A 26,104-nucleotide genomic window follows, 5' to 3' on the forward strand; every position below is an offset into this window, starting at 1 on the left:
TCGACGGAAGTCCGGACGGTCGTCGGAGGTTCTGCGGGAACAAATTTGAGAAGTCCAGGAGCTTACCAAAAGAAGCTCGTCGGAACCCGTCAAGTGGATCGTCACAAGTCCAGGAGTTTGCCGGAAGTCCGTCGGAGCATCGCCGGAGGTTCGTCGGATGTTCGCTGGAAGTTCGCCGGAAGCTCACCGGAAGAAGCAATTGACGCACCGGAGAAAGCTATAGTAAATGTCTTAAGAATTGTCGTAGTTAGCGTGTAGATTAAGTTAGGAATGGGAGGTGATCTCATTAACTTAATCTGGGGGCAATTTGGCCCTTGATAGACCCAAATTAGGCCGAATGGATCAACCCATTCGGACCAGAATTCCTACTAGGAGGTGGCACCGCCTAGGAGAGGGTCTCCCAGGTAAGCTGGGCGGTGCAACCGCCCCAGGCAGGCGGTGGCACCGCCTGGGCTCAATCTCCGAGTGAGACTGGGCGGTGCAACCGCCCTTCACAAGCGATGACACCGTCAGGGCTCAGCCTCCGAGCGAGATTAGGCGGTGCAACTACCCCAGGTAGGCGGTGGCACCACCAGGGCTTAGTCTTTGAGTGAGACTGGGTGGTGCAACCGCCCCTGTCAGGCGGTGGCACCGCCCAGAAGCTCAGTCTCCGAGCTGTCAGGCAGTTGTACCGCCCCAGTTAGGAGGTGGTACCGCTAGGACCCCGAAAATCCGGGAAAAGACATTTTTGAGCTCCAAATTCAAACTAGTTTGGGGCCTATATATACCCCACCATTTCCTACATGAAAAGGCACCGAAAATCCAATCTTACTATGTGATTTTTAGAGCTCAAAAGTGTTGTAAAGGCTACAAGTTCTCCTCCCTCTTTTTTCAAGTTTTGATCTTTCAAGAGAGGAGAGAAAAGTTTGTAAGGGTTGTCTCCTAAGCCCGTCAAAAGGAGTGAAATTGTAAAAGGGTGGTTGGCCTTCACCTATTGAAGGAAGGCCTCTAGTGGACGTCGATGACCTCGTTAGAGGAGGAAGCCAAAAGTGGATGTAGGTTAAGATTGACCGAACCACTCTAAATCTCGGTTTGCTTTTACTTTGAGCAATTTATCTTTACTGCAAACCTCCTCAATAGCTTATTGCCTTCAGCTCTTTTACGAACTCACTTTCAAGTTAAGTTTCCGAAAACGGTTTTACGTTGAAAATCGATTTTATCATACGAACATCATATTTCAGTTTGCGCTCTGATTTCTATCTTAACTGCAAACTTCCTGGCTTACTTTACTTCAAATACATTTCCATAAGCTTTCAAAGTTATTATATGCACGAAACGACTTTTACGTCGGAATCGACTTTCAACGTACGAACACAGTTTTAATCGTCGAAAGTTTTTCGCTGCACTAATTCACCCCCCCCCCCCCCCCCTCTCCCTCTTAGTGCTCTTGATCCTAATAATTGGTATCAGAGCGGGGTTAACTCTCAAACGGATTAAAACCCAAGAGATATGGCATACGCCGAAACCAAGAGGGCCACTCTATTACATGTCCACCCATGTTCAATGGGACGGACTACACCTATTGGAAGACCCGAATGAGGATCTTCCTTATTTCAATGGATTTTGAACTTTGGAATCTTGTTGAAAATGGATTTTCGAAGTCTTCTCTTCCGATGATCGATTGGAATGAATTGGAGAAGAAGACTTTCGCTCTTAATGCAAAGGCTATTAATGCCTTATTTTGTGCTCTTAATAAAAATGAGTTAAATCGTGTTTCAGTTTGTGAAACCGCATTTGATATTTGGCATACACTCGAAGTGACTCACGAAGGCACAAGTAGAGTGAAAGAGTCAAAAATCAATCTTTTGATACATTCTTTTGAACTTTTTCGAATAAAACCGAGCGAGACTATTGGCAACATGTACACCAGTTTCACGGATGTCGTCAATGGTCTAAAAGGACTCGGCAAAAGTTTTTCGGATTTTGAGCTCGTAAATAAGATTCTAAGATCCCTTCATAAGAGTTGGGACCCTAAAGTCATTGCTATTCAAGAGGCTAAAGATTTAAACAACTTCCCTCTTGAAGAACTAATCAGATCATTAATGACCTATGAAATGACTTGTAAGGCTCATGAAGAGCAAGAAGACATCCTTCCAAAGAACAGGAAGGATATGACACTTATAACTTTAGATAACCACTTGAGAGAAAACTCAAGTGATGAAAACTGTGACGATGACTTGGCACTTCTAACAAGAAAATTCAAAAAATTTATTAAGAGAAACAAGTTTAAAAGTGACACAAAAAATAAACTTGAACTCAAGAAGGACCAAGTTGTTTATTGCAAATGCAAAAAGTCGGGACACTACAAAAGTGATTGTCCCCAAGCCAAGAAGAGAACATCAAAGAAGAAGGCGCTCAAAGCAATGTGGAATGACTCGAGCACGTCCGAAGAAGAGGAGTCCAACACCGAGCAAGTTGCTCATTACGCCTTAATAGACATCGGAGAAGAGGTAACAAATTTAATTGATGCAGATTTATCATTTGATGAATTGTTAAATGCCTTCCATGACTTATTTGATGAATGCAAAATAATTAATAAAAATATAAATTGTTGAAAAATAAGCATGATAGTCTTGTTAGCAATTTTGATAAATTAAAAATTGAATATCATGATAGTTTAGCTCAATGTGAAAAATGTCATGATCTAGAAACTCTCCAAAAGGAAAACTTGCTACTTAAGGACACCTTGAAGAAATTCGAGGTTGGTAGCGAGTCTTTGAATATGATCCTTGCAAACAAGGGTCACGTTCCCAAAAGAAGTGGAATCGGATTTGTGAGAAGTCCTCACCAAAATCCAACCACCTTCATAAAAGGCCCTATCTTACATGTTCAACATCAAAGCAAATGCAACTTTTGTTGCAAACATGGACATAAAACGTATCATTGTCCATTCAAGAAAATTAGTCCGAACAAACTGATTTGGGTTCCTAAAGGAACTATGATAAACTCTATGCAACATAATAAACAATGTAGATTAGTTTTTAAGGCACCCAAAAGTAAATAGGTACCTAAAAATCACCCCTTCTTGTAGAAACATACACCATCAAAAGCTAGGAGCAAGAGATAATATCTTGCTTTTTGGGTACTCGATATTCATGACTCGAGATCCAAAAGAACACATAATGCTCTCTAGCCTAAATAGTAAAAAGTGGATTAGAAAATTAATATTACAGAGTGATACTAATACAATCCTGTTTAATCCCTCAGATTTTGAAACTCATAATTCTCCCTTCGCATACCCTCCGGATTTCTGAACTCATCGAATTGATTTCTTCTTCGGATCCAACTATATCATTAACTTATGTCTTGCAAGCAAAGTTTGTCATAAACTTGCAAAGCTTACAAACTTGGATAATAAGTCATGAACATGTCTAAAATTGTGTATGACATTTGAAGTAGAATATGCGCGTCACAAGATCTAATTTTGAACGTACGAAATTTCTCATCTTGAAATGGAAACTCTGACGTAATTACGAAAGTAAAGTTGATTGCTCCACAAATGAAACCTCTCCTCAAATTGAAAACATCCAAATCAGTCCATATAGCCCCCAAACAAGTGCTCGCCACCTGTAGGCGGTGGCATCGCCGACTATCACGGGTTGCAAGCGGTTGCACCGCCCCAGCCAGCGGTGCAACTGCCCGTAATCTTGCCCCTTTTAAACCAAGCTAGGGCCGGCGGTGGAATCGACCCCAACTTACTCCCCCTCTTTACACCACCAAAGCTTCTCCACCTTCATTTCTCCCAAATACTCCTCATTTCAAAGCAAAAGATCAATAATTTCTCTTTCTCTTAAGGATCTCACTTAAGGTATTCTCTAAGAACCCTTTAAATTCTATTTTTGAGTCATTTACTCTTGCTCATTACTATCTTCTTAAATAGCAGTAGTTATGGGCTCTAGAAGATCCTCTAGAGACAAAGGGAAGAGAAGATTAGAAGAAGACTTTGATCTTACCCTTTTCGATTCAAAATATCATGCTGAAAAAAAATTTTCCTTCGAATTTAGAAGTGTCAATAAGGGAAAACATGTAGATCTAGATGAACTAAGAGACTTAGAGACAATCTAATGATTTGCAAACTTAGATCTACTCCCAATTTTATAAATTAGTGAACCCATCTATCCAAGACTTGTTAGATTGTTTTACAACAATCTACAAGTAGATGAAGAAAAAAGAATGTCTACCTATCTCCTAGAACAACACATCTCCATTACGGATAGATTCATTTGCGACATGATAGACATTCTCATAAAAAATAGAGGTCTTTATTTTAGAGGATCGTGGGATAATGAAACAGTTGGGACAACATATGTTGAAGCCTTAGGAACAATTTTCGGTAATCCCAACTTAGTGATAGTTCCTAAAAGCTATGAACATCTACTACCACTAAACACTAAGGTACTTCATCATATCATAACTAACATCATTCTCCCTAAACAATACCATCATGATGAAGTAAGTCAAATGGAATTAGGAACCATGTATTGGATCATAAAAGGACATAACATTTGGTTTGGTTACCTTATCCAACAAAACATGATAGAACTATCCAAGAAAGACATGATGCTAAAATACTTAAAGCCTACGATAATCCAATACCACCCGACGAAGAAGTGATGAAAGTAGATAGGTTTAGTATAATAAATAAAAATCTACTTCACCGATTGATATATTTTTATAGAAACGGTAATCGGGTTAGAATGCCTAGAAGAATCGATCCCCCTCAACCAGAACCAGAACCCGAAACACCAGTCTTTAGGGGTACTCAATCTCCTCTGATCTATCCCTTTGAGGAAACACATCCATTTGAGCAAGCTCCTACATCATCTATCGAAGACATTGGAATTCGGACGGACCGATTTAAACAAAGACAAGATCGGCTTGAACATCGACAAGATCAAATCCTATCTGAACCGTAGCAAATTAATCGACAATTTGATTCTTTATTGAGGCACTTTAATTTTTCACCTCCTGAATAAGCTTGTATATGTGGACACAATCACCTCTTGTTGTAACAATTACGTTGTTGTAAACTCTTTATATTACTCACCTTAATCACAATGCCTTGATGACTACTAATCTTTGATATGGTTACTTGATGTATTAATTGGTGAGAATATGTAGGGTTTCATTGCTCAATCTCGTTACTCATTGTCGGATTTCATGTTGAAATTAAATGTTTCTATAATGCCTACTTTAAAAATCTTGTGTCTTGGTTTCCATGATAAATGTGATTTGAGAAGGTAATATAGCCATGAAATTGATGTGTCGTTATCATGATGTAATCATAGAGTTTATTGATACAAAGCATCAACTAGTTGATATTTTTACAAAACCTTTAAGCGAAGAACAATTTGATTTCATTAGAAGAGAATTAGGAATGTTAATTTGTCCGAATGCATAAACTTGTTAAAATCATTTTTCGGACTTTATTGATTGAATGATCAAATCACTTGATTGCCATTACATGCCTAAAATTACATGTTGGAAATTATATATTTTTTTTATACAAAAATTTCCATAACAATGAGCATGTTTTGTCTTTATGATTGTATTTGAAAATCTATAGTATAGTCTTATCCGAATGCATAAACTTGTTAAAATCAATTTTCAGACTTTATTGATTGAATGATAAAATCACTTGATTACCATTACATGCCTAAAATTACATGTTGGAAATTATGTTTTTTTTTATACAAAAATTTTCATAACAATGAGCATATTTTGTCTTCATGATTGTATTTGAAAATCTATAGTATAGTCTTGTACGAATGCATAAACTTGTTAAAATTATTTTTCAGACTTTATTGATTGAATGATTAAATCACTTGATTGCCATTACATGCATAAAATTACATGTTGGAAATTATGTTTTTTTTTATACAAAAATTTTCATAACAATGAGCATGTTTTGTCTTCATGATTGTATTTGAAAATCTATAGTATAGTCTTGTCCGAATGCATAAACTTGTTAAAATTATTTTTTGGACTTTATTGATTGAATGATCAAATCACTTGATTGTCATTACATGCCTAAAATTACATGTTGGAAATTATTATTTTTGGATACAAAAATTTTCATAACAATGAGCATGTTTTGTCTTCATGATTGTATTTGAAAATCTATAGTATAGTCTTGTCCGAATGCATAAACTTATTAAAATCATTTTTCGGATTTTATTGATTGAATGATCAAATCACTTGATTGTCATTACATGCCTAAAATTACATGTTGGAAATTATGTTTTTTGGATACAAAAATTTCCATAACAATGAGCATGTTTTGTCTTCATGATTGTATTTGAAAATCTATAATATAGTCTTGTTCGAATGCAAAAACTTGTTAAAATCATTTTTTAGACTTTATTGATTGAATGATCAAATCACTTGATTGCCATTACATGCCTAAAATTACATGTTGGAAATTATATTTTTTGGATACAAAAATTTCCATAACAATGAGCATGTTTTGTCTTCATGATTGTATTTGAAAATCTATAGTATAGTCTTGTCCGAATGCATAAACTTGTTAAAATCATTTTTCGAACTTTATTGATTGAATGATCAAATCACTTGATTGTCATTACATGCCTAAAATTACATGTTGGAAATTATGTTTTTTTTTATACAAAAATTTTCATAACAATGAGCATGTTTTGTCTTCGTGATTGTATTTGAAAATCTATAGTATAGTCTTGTCCGAATGCATAAACTTGTTAAAATCATTTTTCGGACTTTATTGATTGAATGATCAAATCACTTGATTGTCATTACATGCCTAAAATTACATGTTGGAAATTATGTTTTTTGGATACAAAAATTTTCATAACAATGAGCATGTTTTGTCTTCATGATTGTATTTGAAAATCTATAGTATAGTCTTGTCCGAATGCATAAACTTGTTAAAATCATTTTTTGGACTTTATTGATTGAATGATCAAATCACTAGATTGCCATTACATGCCTAAAATTACATGTTGGAAATTATGGTTTTTGGATACAAAAATTTCCATAACAATGAGCATGTTTTGTCTTCATGATTGTATTTGAAAATCTATAATATAGTCTTATTCGAATGCAAAAACTTGTTAAAATCATTTTTCAGACTTTATTGATTGAATGATCAAATCACTTGATTGCCATTACATGCCTAAAATTACATGTTGGAAATTATATATTTTGGATACAAAAATTTTCATAACAATGAACATGTTTTGTCTTCATGATTGTATTTGAAAATCTATAGTGTAGTCTTGTCCGAATGCATAAACTTGTTAAAATCATTTTTTGGACTTTATTGATTGAATGATCAAATCACTTGATTGTCATTACATGCCTAAAATTACATGTTGGAAATTATGGTTTTTTTTATACAAAAATTTTCTTAACAATGAGCATGTTTTGTCTTCATGATTGTATTTTAAAATCTATAGTATAGTCTTGTCCGAATGCATAAACTTGTTAAAATTATTTTTCGAACTTTATTGATTGAATGATCAAATCACTTGATTGTTATTACATGCCTAAAATTACATGTTGGAAATTATCTTTTTTTGATACAAAAATTTTCATAACAATGAGCATGTTTTGTCTTCATGATTGTATTTGAAAATCTATAGTATAGTCTTGTCCGAATGCATAAACTTGTTAAAATCATTTTTTGGATTTTATTGATTGAATGATCAAATCACTTGATTGCCGTTACATGCCTAAAATTACATGTTGGAAATTATGTTTTTTGGATACAAAAATTTTCATAACAATGAGCATGTTTTGTCTTTATGATTGTATTTTAAAATCTATAATATAGTCTTGTTCGAATGCAAAAACTTGTTAAAATCATTTTTCAGACTTTATTGATTGAATGATCAAATCACTTGATTGCAATTACATGCCTAAAATTACATGTTGGAAATTATATTTTTTGGATACAAAAATTTCCATAACAATGAGCATGTTTTGTCTTTATGATTGTATTTGAAAATCTATAGTATAGTCTTGTTCGAATGCATGAAAGTGTTAATTTTATTTTCGGATTCTCTTAATTAGTGGTATCATAACAATCGGATTTTCTCGATACATTATCCTCTTCCGAACTTAATAAGCATATGTATATCGAGTTTGATTCTCATCATTGATTTTTGACATATAGAATCAACTAGCAAAAACATCTCTCATACACTTATCATGTGAAAAATATTTTTTGAGAAATGGATTTGATTCCTGCATGTAAATTCCTTTTTGAAATATGAATCATAGTATTTTTACTTGCAAGGATTTGTTTCACATACATATCTTGATCCTTGTAAAAATGGAATATGATTTAATCTCTCATCGATTTTAACTTCATTCAAAGTAAACTCATAAATAGCTAGTATCACAAATAGCCGTCCTCCTTCATGCAAAAAGATAATAACAAATGAAAAGGAAGAAGTATTAAAAGCTATCTCCATGTCATGTTTTCTTTGAGATGTTTGCATAATTGGTATCCTATCACTCACTATTGGAAAATGACATGAACCTTATGGCATGAATAAAACCACACTTATGCTTAAAAATTATTTATATCGCTTTCCTTTTTATTGATGACAAAGGGGGAGAGATATATGAATTGATACTATGATTATGCCATGCTTACATCATCGAAAATATATGAATCGATGATAACTATGATTGCAATATTTACATTATGCCATGTTTGCATTATATTAAGATATCAAGAACTTGCATCATAATTTTACATGTTGATATCTTATGTTGAACTACTACAATCATTCATATTTGAAATGTAAAACTTGAGAATGGATGTCAAGTCTTGACATCATTTTCAGTAAGATACATCATGATAGGAATCATGATGGGAGTAATTTATAAGGTTAAGAGTTCTTAACTTATCAATAAGTCTATTGATTTCAAAGACCTTGAATTCAAGAATGACATATAGATAGTGGGAGTTAAGGTTAACTCCATTATCAATTGATTGTCATCATCAAAAAGGGGGAGATTGTTGTATCTCAGATTTTGATGATGAAGTTAATTGTCATTTATTATCTAATCCATATGTTGAGATAAGTGTGTAGGATTAACTACGATGAAAGTAAGACATGCAGCAGGAGTTGAGCTAGAGTCAAAGACTATGATCATGTTGGGAGTTCGAGAGCTCGACGGAAGTCCGGACGGTCATCGAAGGTTCTGCAGGAATAAATCCGAGAAGTCCAGGAGCTTGCCAAAAGAAGCTCATCGGAACTCGCCAAGTGGATCGTCGCAAGTCCAAGAGTTTGCTGGAAGTTCATCGGAGCATCGTCGGAGGTTCGTCGGATGTTCGCCGGAAGAAGCGATTGACGCACCGGAGCAAGCTGTAGTAAATGTCTTAAAGAATTATCGTAGTTAGCATATAGATTAAGTTAGGAATGAGAGGTGATCCCATTAACTTAATATGGGGGCAATTGGGCCCTTGACAAACCCAAATTGGGCCGAATGGATCAACCAATTCGGACTAGAATTCCTACTAGGCGGTGACACCGTTAGAGCTCAGTCTCCGAGCGAGACTGGGCGATGCAACTGCCCCAGGCAGGCGATGGCACTACTAGGGCTCAGTCTCCGAGCGAGACTGGGTGATGCAACCGCCCCTGTCAGGCGGTGGCACCGCCCAGAAGCTCAGTCTCCGAGCTGCTAGGCGGTTGTACCGCCCCAGTTAGGAGGTGGTACCGCCAGGACCCCGAAAATCCGGGAAAAGATATTTTTGAGCTCCAAATTTAAACTAGTTTGGGGCCTATATATACCCGACCCTTTCCTGCACGAAAAGGCACCGAAAATCCAATCTTACTTTGTGATTTTTAGAGCTCAAAAGTGTTGTAAAGGCTACAAGTTCTCCTCCCTCTTTTTCCAAGTTTTGATCTTTCAAGAGAGGAGAGAAATGTTTGTAAGGGTTGTCTCCTAAGCCCGTCAAAAGAAGTGAAACTGTAAAAGGGTGGTTGACCTTCGTCTATTGAAGGAAGGCCTCTAGTGGACGTCGGTGACCTCGTTGGAGGAGGAAGCCAAAAGTGGATGTAGGTCAAGATTAACCGAACCACTCTAAATCTCGGTTTGCATTTACTTTGAGCATTTTATCTTTACTGCAAATCTCCTCAATAGCTTACTGCCTTTAGCTCTTTTACGAACTCATTTTCAAGTTAAGTTTCCAAAAACGGTTTTACGTCAAAAATCGGTTTTATCATACGAACATCATATTTCAGTTTGCGCTCTGATTTCTATCTTAACTGCAAACTTCCTAACTTACTTTACTTCAAATACATTTCCATAAGCTTTCAAAGTTATTATCTGCATGAAACGACTTTTACATCGGAATCGACTTTCAACGTACGAACACAGTTTTAATCGTCGAAAGTTTTTCACTACGCTAATTCACTCCCCCTCTTAGTGCTCTTGATCCTAACAACTTGTGATGCCCCTCGTTATTGCCTTCGCCCCATCACCTCGGCCGCATGATGAGGCCCCGTCACCTTCTACCATATTGACTCGTCTTTTTTTACCACTCCATTGTGTCCTTGTGAAGATTGCTAAGGCACTAAACTAAAGCACACCATCACCCTCATTTGTTGTCCTATGCTATTTCATCTAGTGTTCTGTCACCATCACCAACTCCTTGCATCTTTTGCCATAGCTCTTGCCCACCTCTACTCTCTTCACGTAATGATGAACGAGAGTGAGGGGTGCGCTTGAGGATTTTAGTGATCTTTGTGAGGATGTGACGAAGTGGGCAAAAACGATAATCTAACACGTTGGAAGACGACGGGGCAAAGGTGAAAACCGACGACGGGTGGCATTACAATTATTACATAAAACAAGGGGCACCAAATGAAAAATGGTAGTACCTTTTGGAAAAGCCCAAAAACAGGGGTTTCTTTAGAAAAATCGCCCAAGAAAAAATGTCTCTTATTATGTTAAATATGAAGTTTTCTTTGTTAAGTTCCACTACTTCAAACCAGAAAATTTCGGGAAAAGAGTACTTGGAAGTTGTGTATGTATCGATCTACCAAGTTTATGATGAACTTGAATGCAAATGTGTGGATTTGGTAACTTGGATGTGGTATGATTTAGTCTAAACTTGATAATTTATTATCCTCCTAAAGAATCACGTGTTTTTACTGCAGAATTCGTGATGCTCGCAGTTTATAATTTTTTGCAAATTGGTGAAAAGAGAAGAAAAGGAAGAGAAGCCTAGTAACTTTGCCTTATTTCAGCATTCTTTGCAGAGAGAATTTTAGTTCTAGGCATCTCATCTCTTTCAATTCAGACAACAGCTTGTTGGATGCTGTTTGAACTAATCTGCATAATAATGGAAGAACATACATGCAAGGACAAGTCATGAAAAGAGTGTAGCTTGCTATATAAAACACTGCACAATATTTTACTTGAAGATGCCACTAATCACTGATATAAAACATCAACAAAATAGGATCGGCTGGTCTAACATCATAAAGATCTCAGTGGCTTACTGCCAAAATGTAAGCAAATAAGAGCTATAGAGTTCAAAGCTTTCTCTTAGTAGTAGCCCATAGTACTACAGAAACAGAAAAATGGAAACAGATGCAATACTAGTTGTATCAGTTAAGCTGATATGGGCTCATGCAAAAGCTCCATATCAGTATAATTATACTACACTGGCCTTTTTCTGTTGGTATATGATTCTGTTCCAGCCTCTTTTCTTGAGTTCATGAGCTAAGACATATATGTACAGGGACAGGTACTAGAGAAGAATCTCACAGTCCATATTATAAGTAGCTCACCATCCTATCAAAGGCACTCAATGATCAAGGTTCTGCTACCATAGTTTTATAATGAACGTGATTACACCAAGAAATTGTTGGATATTGATTAAACAAATAGGTAAAGGTTGCTCTTTGATAAAGGAAAGAGGTAAAGATAAAGTTGGATATCTGGAGTTGATTTCCTTCACTAGGTGGGCATACCAAACCATGGTTGCTTGCATGCATGAGAGTGTTTGGAGAGAGAGATAGAGAGAGAGAGAGAGAGAGGAGAACAGCTTGCAGCATGCAAAAAGGAAAGGGATGCTTTTGGAGAACATCAAGAAAAAGTGGTGTCTTGACCACACTTGCTTTACATATTCTACACATAGATATCTGCATGCATCATAAGAAATCGCTACAGACATTGAACTTGAAACGCAAAAGGAGCCATTAGTGGCTCTGTATTCACTTGCCATTTAAGCACGTTCGACGGCCACTACTCTTCGCGGAGTCCAAAGAGGTTCACATGCACAGTGTGGACTCTTGACGACGCAGTACTCTTGCTCTAGTGACTACAGATGAAGCTACTGTTACTTCTTACAATCCCATGGAATAACGGTGCGCATCTAAAGCTGCAAAAGCTTTGTTGGTTGCATTATGTCTAAGTTATAGGAGACTATTCTAAGCACTGCCAACTTTGAGATTTTTACCGTCCTGACTTCTTCACGAGATAGCTAGTACCAAGCAGAGGATTACAGACTACAAGGCTTTTGCGCTAGTTTTTTAGTTGGTATCTCCACCAGCTTTTGCCATAGATCACATGTCGACCATCGAATTAGCTTCGGTACTGAGAAGCCAGCTGCCGGACTACCACTATAAATTGCGCAGTAAGGTGTCTCTTCCTCCGAGTTCATATCAAAGGAAGGAGAAACACATGGGAGGAAAGCGGTACGCGTCCAAGTCCTTCTGTGGCCTTTGCTTCGGGAGGTCGAGGAACAGAGACGAAGAGGTGGACGGAGAGAAGAGGTACTACGCGCGAAAGATGCGTCCAAGTGATGAGGACCGGGGACGATGGGTCGGCGAACATGATGTAGACAAGAAGGCCTCGGATTTTATCGCTAGATTTTATGCGTCGATCATGGTTTAGGTTCCAAGTCTCACATTTGATGATCTCTCGACCATTGTTTGTGCTTCTGTATGCTTCTTGTGTTTCTTGTAATACGTTCAGAATAGCTGCACTCGGAACAATAAAACTCGCCATCCCAAGTTCAATTCTGTGAACCGATGAATTTGTTGAGATATCTTACAAGAACTTAGATTGATATATTAGCTTTTTAGCTGCATGCAAGATAATGTAGTCATCCTTAGAACAAACTAAAATCTCGGTTTCCTTTCTTCAAGCAGCTAATCCACCTGGTTTCTGAGATAATGACACTTCGCATAGTACAATGATTCTTTTGGAATTGGTGAACTTGATGAGAAATAATCCTCTTTGATCTTGTATAACATTCGTTTAAATGATCAGAATCGGATCCCATCTTCTACTTGGAAAAAAACTCTGTGAACTCTTCATGAATCCACTCCATTGATTCATTTTTTTGAGTTGCTTCACTTTGGCTTCACAGGGGTGCCACAGAAACCTTGTTTCAGAGAAATGTATTGCAGGCAACCTTGTGATTCCATCGTCTTGCATCAACTGGTAATACCATATAAATGCAACAAGAACATCTATACTTTGAACCATCAAATGCATGGTTCAGAACAGATACAATTTGGTGATTGATTCTATATATAGCACTTAATGCCAAGAAAAACTTCTCACTTCTGTGCTCTAAGCATGCTTATCTTCTCCAAGATGGGATTTTACTTAGTTTTGTTTCCTCAATTAGCTCACACATGCATCCTGACCATTACTTTCATACGTACACAGCTTGTGCAAAGAGTACTTACTACCTTGTTTGACCACATCATACAAATTTTATTGGGACCAATACAAAACAAAAAATCTGGTTCTTTCCAGCTGTGGCTCCAAAATGAGAATCTTGGTTGCTTCTCTGAACCTCCTCTGATGAGCATTGTCTCAGTGTCTCATCATCTGTGGGTTGGTTGGTTCTATGACAGACATGATACAGCATGACACTATTCTTAACCCCTAAGGCTCTTCAGTCCCTTTTCTGCCTTCTTTTACGTGTCCATTTGTCCAACTTTCTAGGTTTTATATTCTTGTCAGTTCCTCTTTGTTTCTGTAGCTTTTCCTCAATGCTTTAACTCTAAAGTAAAGGAATCTGAAGAGCACAGATTCGGATGACAATCTTGACGTGGGAGGACGTGAGAAAACACTCTGAATGTTACTAAGATTTTTCTCGAGCAGGTTTTTCTCTAAAGACATTAACTCTAGAAATATGAAAATACTTGAGATCTTTCATATAAAATAATTCATGATCAATTAAAAGGTCTTAGTTAAAATACTTAATGAAGTTTTGAATAATCATTTTAGTAAATAATATTTACGTCAATTGATATTTAAAATATAATTTTTATTTATTATTTATCAGACACTTAAAAGCATTCTACAACACATTTACTCGAAGCAAATGAAACAATTAGAGGGCGACGCATCACTGCTTTCCACTGGCTACTGAACTGTATGCATATGTTTCTTTGCGCTTGCATATCCAATCAGTCATTATCCCTCACCAAGAATCAAAACATATCCTCTGGATAATAATTATTATACCAATTATAATGCATATAACCATCCATTTACCAGTCTTCATCGTCCATCATATACTTTAATTCGGGCGGTTGATGCATCATTTGGTGGCCATGAGACAAAGAGCATACACTCTATTGACAGTAAGACAGATGTTTCCTCCATGCTGATGTCCTCCTTCACCATTCCAGGTGGTAAATGCCAATCAAAGGAGTAGAGGACGTTGGCAAGCACAAGTTCCACCATTAACATTCCAAGATTCTTAGCGGGGCAGATCCTTCGACCTTCGCCAAATGGTATGAGCTTGAAATCATGCCCATTTGCCTCCATGGAGTCATGCATGAACCTCTGTGGATCAAAGACATGAGGCCTCCCCCACGAATTGGGATCTCTTCCTATTGCCCAAGCATTCACATACATCCAAGTTTTGGGTAGAATATCATAGCCATTAAGCTTAAAGTGCTGCATGGTTTCCCTAGGAATTAGCAGCGGAGCGGGAGGGTGCAGCCTCATTGTCTCCTTGACGACACACTTGAAGAAATGAAGTTGGTGAAGGTCACTCTCCTCCGCCTCCCCTTTTCTTCTGACACATCCTCTTACCTCGTCTTGTGTTCTCTTCATCAGCTCAGGTTGTCTGATGAGCTCCGCCATCGCCCACTCCACGGTTGCCGAGCATGTGTCCGTCCCACCAATGAAAATATTCTGCGTTTGAGCTTGGTTGTTATGAAAGAGAAAAGGCGTTTACAAGAACTGGATGCTGTGAAAAGGGTGGCATCAACTACCATGAGCACTCCTTTGATGTGGTCTTCTGTTAGACCCTCTTCATCCTTTTGCATGCGGAGCAAATCATCTAAGACGTTTCCATCTTCTTTACCTTGCTGCCTGAATCGATCTTGGTGGTAATCTATACGGCGTTGGTAGATGCTATCGAGCTTAAGATAGGCCCTTTCAAGTCTGAATCTCATCCCACTCAGCCTATCAACCCACCCCAACAATGGTAAGTAATCAGATAAAAACAAGCCACCTAACGCCGCTTGGGCTTCTCTGAGCATGTCGTGGAGTTGGATGTCGCCTCCATCGTCGAAGCCAGAGCCTAAGGCAGTTCTGCATGTCATATTGCAGGAAAGCGAGAACAGCAACTCGCTCAGGTTGACCATGGTCGAAGCGCGAGCGTGAGAACATCAGTTTCGTCACTCGCTCCATCTCTTCTATTCTTATGTCCCTAAAAGAGTTGATCTTCCCGGTGCCGAAGAGTTCGACGGTTCAGAACTTCCGAAGCTGCCTCCATCGTTCTCCGTATGGGATGAAGGCGACGTCGGAGAGACCGTATGAAATTTTGGAATACGAGAGGAGCGAAGGCCGACTGCAGCACTCAGGTCGTGTGTCTTGAGCACTTAGCCATCTCTGGCGAGGACAAAAGTGAGATAGTAGCTACCGTAAGTTTGCTTCAGCCCCTCCCCACTTTCTTAATGGATAGACTCCCACAGAAAAAGCACTAGATTGGCTTATGAATTATGTTGATTTTTATGCTTTATGACATTCTTATACGATCGTAAGTGTTGTTTGTATTTTTATCGAGAACATAGCTAAATTACGTAGGATTCTCATTCCATTGTTATTGATAGAGATACGGATTTTACTAACACCTTTAAGACAAAGCTTTTTTGTTTACAGGTACCTAGTTGAATATGAGTATTACTTATCATCCATGAGAAAACTAAAATAATAAATAGGTGCCTAGAAAATTATCTCATATGTTTTACTAGTGACAAGTCAAAGGAATGAACTAAATAGCTTCCCTTAGCAAAGTGGTGGTATAATACTTCATAGTATTCTTCTATTAAAATGACTCCCTTTAAATTAGTTCATGGTTAAATCCCACTTGCAATTATAAAATATGTACATAGCTCCTCTAAAGTTGATCAAGTGAATAATGAATTACTTGACAGAGATAAGATTATTTAGCTTTTAAAGAATAACCTCACAGGCGCACAAGCAAGAATGAAACAACAAGCTGATAAACACCAAAGTAAATGAGATTTTATCATGGGTGATTAGATTTTCCTTTGTCTTCAGCCATACAAGCAAACTTTGATAAAGGTCTGGTCTTCTATGAAGCTGTCTCCTTGATTTTTTGGGTTTTATATAGTATTAGAATGTATTAGACCAGTTGCCTACCGTTTGGATTTACTGGCTAGCTCCTAGATACACTTAGTTTTTCATATTTTCTGTCTTAAAAAGAAGTTAGGTGAAGATAAGATAGTAGTACAACACCATTTGCCTGACATCTCTATTGCTAGTGAAGTTCAAGTTTAATCGCAAGTTATTCTTGATCGATGAGTTATCATGCGTCGCAGACATCTTATGATAGAAGTGCTAATGCAATCAACCAACTTACCAAAGAAAGATGGCATTTGAGAATCCTACAAAGTACTGAAAGGAAGATGACACTTGAGAGTCCTAAACTAATATAAAGAACATATTCTTTTGAGTTTTATAATTTTAATAGGAGTTAGCTAAGGGTTTAGCTGAGATTTGTTATTTTGATTATGAGCTCAAGTCCTAGTGGACCAAGGGGTAAAATTATCTAAATTGTGATGCATTTGCTTCTTTTTGCTACGAAGGAAATACTTTTCAGCATTTGATAAACTCTTGGAGATCTATCCCCTCGAAATGATCTTATCCTTTTGTTCTCCTTCTTCTAAAATAAAAACCCAAGGGTCTTAATAGATAGCTAATATAGTTGATAAAAACCTTTAACAATCTATCCATATCCTTTGAAAAACAAAAAAAAAAACCTAGGTAGCGAATGATCACTGCTATTAACCTTATGGAATACATCAAACCATTTACACTCAATATTCCTTATAGTTTCAAAGAAAACAAGGGGATTCTCCTCGTTCAAAATTTTAATTATGATATTTGCATCACATTCCATTACCAATCTAAATATAATTTTTTGTCGCCATCAGTTTGATCTCTGCGTCACATTTCACTACCATCTTGATATTCCAAGTTCATAGCATATATTAACATAATTTTTTGTCGCCATCAGTTTGATAGTACGCTACACGTGGAAGGGGATAAAAAAAAAAGATAATCTTGATATGACCTAACAAGATAATTGATATATTGATTTGACAAATCGACCTAATGTGATGTTGGTTTTACAAGATAATGTGATGTTGGTTGGAATCTCAACATCACATTCCATTATCAAGCTTGACATTTCAGGAATATCAAGTTGATAGAGTGCTCTAGTCTCACTAGTTTCTTAAAAAAAAAAAAAAAATCAAACATATAAATAAGTTTCTTCAGAAATGTTTTAACATATAAATAGGTGTCCCCAGCTATCAATGATGGTAACATAAAAAAAATCAAAATATTGCACTCTCATAAATTGTCAACAATTTTATATATTACATACTTTTTAATCAACGAATAAGATAAAGTGCCAGGACAGAAATCTGACAAAGGTTTTCTCTCTCAAAATTGTAGGTGCAAGTATCATTCTTTGATCCTATTTAACCCCTTCAAGTTGGTCAGCTTTTTTTTTTTTAGCTTTATACTAACGTGACATACTTAGGACATTACTAGCGGGAGGGAAAAAAAATCTCGACGACCATCTTTTTGTCCTAAAGGAATATATTCATAGTTCAAATGCATATGCTGCTTGTGAGTTGCCTCGATACAATTTTCATGTTTCACAACGCATGCAATTCTATCTCATGTTTATCTTGAATCATTGATTGACCAATGAGAAGGCCGGCTTATTTATGATTACAACTGTTTGACATCTCATTTTTTGGACGTAGGCTCCACTCTGATGTGAAGGTATCGGCATACGTAGAATCTTAAATAATTAATGGAAGCATAATTCGATTAAACGGTAAAGAAGTTCGATGGAATTAATTATTAAGATATATTATAAATATAATTATTTTTAATAAAAATTATTAATTAATAAACTTTTTTTGTTATTATAGAATTTGTTAGGAGATGACTTTGATAAGAGAAACTTTCATAATTACTTGTTCTAGATCCTCTACTTCACCTATATATATTATACATAATCTCATAGGACAAAATATGTGAGATGACAAAATAGATATGAGTATGTGATAATCATCGAGAGATTAATAAAGATCGAAAGAGTTAAACAGCATATAATAATAAGTTTGATTCATGATTTAATGTTCAAATTTTTAGATCGTATTTGGTATCCACTTTCATTTACATTAGTTCCGACCAGTTTAATTATTAGAGTCTTGAAAGAAAAAATATTCTAACAACTGAGTAGATGCGAACCAGTGAACTAGCACTAAAAAAATATAAATAAATCCTTAGATGACATAATACCTTTAGTTTTTTTAATAATTTTCTTAGACCTATTTAACCTAAAAAATTTCGTTATAAAGATTTTGGACAACTCCTATTTATAGCTCGATAATATCTCTTTTAGAAATTTGAGACTAACATATGAATTTTTTTTCTAATATTTCCTCTTTTTCATATGTGGTTCAATTGAATTTAATATCTTTTCGCTACTTTTTAGGCTTAACTTATCGGTAAAACGTATCCTTAGCTTCAGTCTGACATAATAAAATATTTTTCTTTATGAGGTAAATATGACTAATCATTATGTTTCAATTCTTCAACTTCAAGCAAACTTTACTTCAATTTTGATCATTATCCAGGCCAAATCCATCAAATCCATTAATCCAACTTATTTTCGTACATCATCCAACTTTAATACTATATTGAGATTTTTAATTTTTTATGTTTGAATAATATTTTAACTGGGCCACAACTTGACTTCGATTCGATCTCCTTAAGAGATCTCTAACACAGACGTCAAGTTGAAAGCCCCAAGCATTATGAATCTTCAAAACCAATCTAGCACAAATTTACTTTATCTTCTTCACAGTTACTTTCAACGCAAAAACCCCTAAGGAATAAAACAGCCATAGTTAGTCAATGCCATGCCATAATCCTACTAAGAAAAGTCTCAATTCTTATCACTGGTGATTAGTTTCGTTGATAGAAGAGTATATACTCTTTTCTCAAAGTGAACAATCCAACCACGAAGTTACGAAATATAGTCACGCACTTCTTTTCATGAAACAATAAATCACAAACAGAAGATATCGCCAGATGTTTTAATTGCACAAATCGACACATATGGCTGTCTTTATTCAATCTGATACTTTAACAGGAACATACAAGTACTAATCATTTAAATCACCTGTACATTAAACAAGCGTATCATTTAAAGTACTTAGACATATTAGTACTTTAACATGCACGAGCAATTCAGGCTGTTGTTGCATCATATTTGGTGGCCATGAGACAAAGAGCATACTTTCTATGTACAGTAACACCAGGGGCTTCCTCCATACTGATGTCCTCCTTCACCATTCCAGGTGGTAAATGCCAATCAAAGGAGTAGAGGATGTTGGCAAGCACAAGTTCCACCATTAACATTCCAAGATTCTTACCGGGGCAGATCCTTCGACCTTCGCCAAATGGTATGAGCTTGAAATCCTGCCCATTTGCCTCCATGGAGTCATGCATGAACCTCTCTGGATCAAAGACATGAGGCCTCCCCCACGAATTGGGATCTCTTCCTATCGCCCAAGCATTCACATACATCCATGTTTTGGGTAGAATATCATAGCCATTTAGCTTAAAGTGCTGCATGGTTTCCCTAGGAAGTAGCAGCGGAGCGGGAGGGTGCAGCCTCATCGTCTCCTTGATGACACACTTGAAGAAATGAAGTTGGTGAAGGTCACTCTCCTCCACCTCCCCTTTGCTTCCGACGCATCCTCTTACCTCGTCTTGTGCTCTCTTCATCAGCTCAGGTTGTCTGATGAGCTCCGCCATCGCCCAGTCCACGGTTGCCGAGGATGTGTCCGTCCCAGCAACGAAAATATCCTGCACTTGAGCTTGGTTATTATGAAAGAGAAAAGGCGTTAACAAGAACTGGATGGTGTGAAAAGGGTGGCATCAACTACCACGAGCACTCCTTTGATGTGGTCTTCTGTTAGACCCTCCTCATCCTTTTGCATGCGGAGCAAAGCATCTAAGACGTCTTCATCTTCTTTACCTTGTTGCCTGAATCGATCTCGGTGGTAATCTATAAGGCGTTGGTAGATGCTATCGAGCTTAACGTAGGTCCTTTCAAGTCTGGATCTCATCCCACTTAGCCTATCAACCCACCCCAACAATGGTAAGTAATCAGATAAAAACAAGCCAGCTACCAACGCTTGGGCTTCTCTGAGCATGTCGTGGAGTTGGATGTCGCCTCCATCGTCGAAGCCGGAGCCAAAGGCAGTTCTGCATGTTATATTGCAGGTAAGCGAGAGCAGCAACTCGCTCAGGTTGACCATGGTCGAAGCGCGAGCGTGAGAACATATCAGTTTCGTCACTCGCTCCATCTCTTCTTTTCTTATGTCCCTAAAAGAGTTGATCTTCCTGGCGCTGAAGAGTTCGACGGTGCAGAACTTCCGAAGCTGCCTCCATCGTTCTCCGTATGGGGTTAAGGCGACGTCGGAGAAACCGTATGAAAACTTGGAAAAGGAGAGGAGCGAAGGCCGACTGCAGCACTCAAGATCGTGTGTCTTGAGCACTTCCTTAGCCATCTCCGGCGAGGACACGACGACAACGGGGACTCGACCAAGTTTCAAGTGCATGAGAGGTCCATGTTTCTTGGAGAGTTCCCAAAGGGAGCGATGCAGCAAGCTGCTCCCCAAGAGGTGGAGGTGGCCGATGACGGGGAGCTTGGGTGGGCTTGGAGGGAGTTTCCAGGTCGCCGAGCCACCTCTCGCCTTCCGACCTGCGAGTAGAAGTGAAGACAGCAGTGCAAGAACAACGAGAAGAGAAGGGAGAGAGGAGAGCAGGAAGGGAGGAACTGCCATGGTTGCGTTTTGTGATGGTAGCTCACTTATGTTGACAAGGGAATGGTAGGAGCGCCTGCTGATTTATAGTTGTGACACTACTGAGTTGATCTGTTTTCATATGAATTGCTCCACAACAAGTATTTTATTCTTTTAAGATTAATAAAAATAATAGATAAGATAATTAATTATATATCCAACTAGCAAGAAAAATTAGATCAAAATTATCTTCCAATGGGAAAACCAACCTCCCAAGCAAACACCAATTTGTCACCAAAGAATCATGTGTTATTTTTTTGTTTTTTTTCAAAAGATGTTTCTTTAAATAGTTTTTTGTTTTCAATAATATTTCTTTAAATAGTTTTTTGCCTTCAATAATATTCGAATTAGGAGTATCATTTTGAAAAAAATTAAAATAGGGGACGCCTTTGGAAAAAATAAAAACTTGGAAGCTTTCTCAGAGAAATCCCCCAGGCATCACTATTGGCCTATGATTTCATAATTATGAGGATTAGGTCCCATAGTAAGCTCTTCTCATTAGGATCTTCTTATAATTGACTGATCAATTAATTGAACTATATATTTAATGAAATATCATTAATAAAAAATATCCAAAAATATGTAAAGAACTTAAATTAATTATAAATTATCAGGATTATATCAAATAGGATTTTTTTAGAATAATTTTTATTTGTAAATTATAATTCTAATAAAGTAAAGCTTTAATCTTCTTCTAATCGAAATGCTCGTTCCATCCCCACCCTTTTTTTTGTCCTATTACATAAGATTGCATTATTGGGTTATAAGTTTTGATTCATATGCGTTGCGGACTAATAAACATGTAAATCGTTTCTTTATATGCATTGCTTGGGCAAGGACAAAAGAAGCCTCTACTTTCGTCTAAAGACATGCACAGACAAATGTCATTTGATCGAGCCTCTATAGTAAATCATTTCTTTTGGATATTTGCACAAAACATCCATCATCTGATGGATGAAGAATAGATGTCATATGATGGATGTGAGTTGCAATGTACATGTCCAATGTTTTACAAGTTAAGGGATAAAGCCAGTGGGAACTCTCATATTTCTATGCTTGGCCGGACTAATAAGATGAAGAAAGGTGTTGGGGTTTATATTTTGTTTATCATTTATCGTGTATTTTAAAATTATCCTAATTTGGTTCAACCAATTTGTCATTCTGATTTTCCAGAAATTTTAGATTCAATTAAGTATATTTTCCACATATTAGTGGTGAAAACTCAAAAACAAATATTTTGTTGATTATTTTTTTAGCATTTCAAAATTATCTCAATTTGGTTCAACCAATTTGTTATTCCGATTTTCTAGAAACTAATAGATTGGATTCAATTAAATATATTTTTAAATTTCTAATCCAATAACCAAATCAACTATCTAATTCGTTCAAAATAAAATTAATTTATTAGAATATATGAAGTTCTTTAGATATCTAAAAGATCATTTAAATAATTATGACCTGATTAAACATAGAATGAATGAGGATACTTTGAGAAGAGAAATATTTCTAGATAATTATGAGAATACTAGATATATGTGATTTGAAATTACCATCTATCCCCTATATATAGATAAGGGGTCCATGTTGTATAAGTGTGTGGAGAAATTGTATCAAATGAAAAATGTGAGTGACTATCAAGTGAAAATGTAAGTGACTGTGAGGGCTTTTCTCCACTATATTCCTACCACCTCACAATCAGCTATTTTTTTCTTATCAGTTATCTATTAATATCAAAGAATCTTCTTCTTATAAATAGTATTAGAGTCTATAACATTATATCTATAACTCGTCCCTTTAACATTATGATATATTCGAACAAAGCCCTTCTAAACTATATCATAACCTTAAAAAAAAAGTTTTACCTTACATTAAAATAAATCTTTAAATATTTTAATCAAAATGTTGATGTAATCACATACAATTAGTACAATAAAGGGAGGATCATATATAAGTGTGACACTTCCTCGAATAGTAATCTAATCTAAGACGATAAGAATAAATTGAGATAAACGTATAAAACAATTTATTAATTTTTTTAAATATCTTAAGCTATAATTTTAGACTTGATTACCATAGACTTGGTCCTATAGAACTATGTGATGTGTAATTAGATATCACAACTATAAATACTCTATACAAAGATAAAGTTATTTTATCTTATCATATTATATTTATATAGTTATATTAAAACTCTAGCACATTATCTGAGTAAGCTATTTATAATATAAATTTTTTTATTATTAGTTGTTCCTAGAAATCAATGGTAGTATTATAATCAGTAAGTGTCCTTTGTGTCTTCCACTCTTTCAATTATTTTCTTTGTCCTATATATAATTTCTCTTAGGAAATCATTAGACAAGGACATATAAACTTGCTTGTTCTTCTTTCTTTTTAATTTTTAATCTATTTGATTAAGGACAAGAAAACATATCCTCTATATATATATATATATATATATATATATATATATATATATATATATATATATATATATATATATATATATATATCTTTCTTTCTACCATCAAATAGTGACTTGGGCAAAGAAAAAAGAGGCCTCTACTTTTGACGACACAGATTGAGTATCTTCTGGAGATTTCTTTTAGATGTTTGCACAAAATATCTAATCCTTGATGAAGTATTATTACTTCCTCTAACGACAGATGTGGTCTGATAACTGTGAGATGCCTTAATAGATGATGTTTCACACACCAAAGGATAAAATCCAATTGGAACTATAGATTTCTTTTGTAGGTGGACAAAAGATTTAAGGTGTTGGCCAAGGCTTTTATGATCATAGTTTTAGTTGTAGGTCCCCACTCGAGTATAGGTATAGAATCTTGATAATCATAATTCCAGCAACCACCAATAAGGTTGATTGAGAATTCTTGACCTCCGGAGAAAGTCTTTATCAACGTACAATTAATTGTACATTAGCATACAATACAATAAAACCTTAACAAAAAGCTTGTATGGAGGAACCCATTTTCTCATAGAAATCATCCAAATAGTTGATAAGATCGAGTGATAGCTTAAACTCAAATTATTTTAATTTTTATAAGAATATATATTCTTCTTGACTTATTTGTTCTATTTTAATTAAATTTAATTATTTTAACAAAAGTCTATGTCAGAGTCGATCATATATATTAATCCTTCATCGATCTTTATTCATACGACATGAAACCTATGTCGGAACGACTATACATAAGCTTAACAGAGGAGATGAGAAATAGTTGATTATAGTACTCGAGAATGTGTGTCTTGAGTACTTCTATAACAGGAACCTTATAATTGATCTCGTATATTGAGAAATTTAATTCTTGCTTGAGTGTACGTGAGTGGGATAATTTAATGATCTTGTAATTAATTTGATATATTAAAAAATTTAATTTTTCACTACGGATGTGGGTGAGAGTTGTTGAACTACGTTAGTCGTTTTCAAGCAATCGTTCTCCAATAATGTGAGGAAGTGTGCTTTGCGATGGTTGCTCGTGAATGATACTGGAACGGTAGAGGTTCCTAGTTCTTTATAGCTGCATGTCACGCTCAAGAACGAGAAGCCGTCCTAAATGAGGGAGATTGCATGGTCTCGTTTTCTTTTCTTTTTTTTTCACAAGATTTTAAGACGATGGAGGGAGTAGGTAAAATAATTGATTGAGCATTGTCCTAAATTTTCTTCCAACGAGAAAAAGTCAACCCTACAATGCATAATTAATTGGTCATGATTATGATGGGAGTCAGTAGGTATGAGTCTAATTAGTTGATCAATTGATAACATAATATATTTTAAATAAATATTAGAAATAATAAAATATATCTATCAACTTAAAAAATCCATCACATTCCATTATCAACTCAATAAATCTATCAACTTTAAAAGAAAAAAAAAATCCATCAAGTAAACTTAGAGTATTCCTAATTTAATTCAAAAGCTTTTATGTTGGTTAGAATCTCAACATCACATTCCATTATCAATCTTGATATTCCAGGTCAGCTTTTATAGTCATCGAGTTGATAGAATGCTCGAGTCTCACTAATTTCTTCAAAAATGTAATCAAACATATGAATAAGTTTCTTCAAAAATGATTTGATCTATAAATAGGTGTATCCACCAATTAATGATGCAATATAAAAAAATAAATGTATTGTTGTCCCATAAATTGTGAAAGATTTTATATATTGTGTCTTTTTTTTTAATCAATGAAAAAGATAAGATCCAGTGGCAGGACAGTAATCCGAAAATTGTAGGCACAATTATCATTCTTTGAAGAATATGTGGTTCTTTTATAATTAAATAAGATATATAATAGAATAACTAATTGGGTTCCGTTCAGATATTTTAGATGTTGATGGTGTGTTAGAGCGTCATAACGTTGACACGTATAGACACACCTCTCCGTTGAGGGATTTAGTTATTCTCCTCGACTCTCTCTCAAAACCCTATCCCCAAATCCATCAATCTGTGTGGGTCCTGTGAAAGGATATGAAGGATAGGAAGAGAGGAGAAAGGGTCTACACTCCTTCAGATTGCGTGCGATTGGATTAAAGACGGTGCTTGCAGCTATTTTGGATTAAAGATGGTGCTTAGCAGATCAACGGGATCTCTGAACATATGACGTCAAAAGGTACGCATCGTATAATTAGATTTATGCATTGATTTCAATCCT

General features: G+C 35.9%; 2 protein-coding genes across 2 annotated transcripts; both read right to left on the reverse strand.

The window, feature by feature from the left end:
- Nucleotides 1–14,559: 14,559 nt before the first annotated feature.
- Nucleotides 14,560–15,656, reverse strand: LOC103978095 (cytochrome P450 71A9-like). The gene is made up of 2 exons (XM_009393797.3): nucleotides 15,282–15,656; nucleotides 14,560–15,201 (listed from the first exon to the last, which is right to left on the reverse strand). The coding sequence occupies exons 1-2, from the start codon at nucleotides 15,654–15,656 to the stop codon at nucleotides 14,560–14,562; spliced, it is 1,017 nt and encodes a 338-aa protein (XP_009392072.3).
- A 4,054-nt stretch (nucleotides 15,657–19,710) lies between these two features.
- On the reverse strand, nucleotides 19,711–21,314 carry LOC135632811 (cytochrome P450 71A1-like). The gene is made up of 2 exons (XM_065141601.1): nucleotides 20,514–21,314; nucleotides 19,711–20,433 (listed from the first exon to the last, which is right to left on the reverse strand). The coding sequence occupies exons 1-2, from the start codon at nucleotides 21,189–21,191 to the stop codon at nucleotides 19,813–19,815; spliced, it is 1,299 nt and encodes a 432-aa protein (XP_064997673.1). The 5' UTR covers nucleotides 21,192–21,314; the 3' UTR covers nucleotides 19,711–19,812.
- Nucleotides 21,315–26,104: the final 4,790 nt, after the last annotated feature.

The sequence above is a fragment of the Musa acuminata genome, chromosome BXJ3-3, assembly GCF_036884655.1.
Source record: "Musa acuminata AAA Group cultivar baxijiao chromosome BXJ3-3, Cavendish_Baxijiao_AAA, whole genome shotgun sequence".
NCBI lineage: Eukaryota > Viridiplantae > Streptophyta > Magnoliopsida > Zingiberales > Musaceae > Musa > Musa acuminata.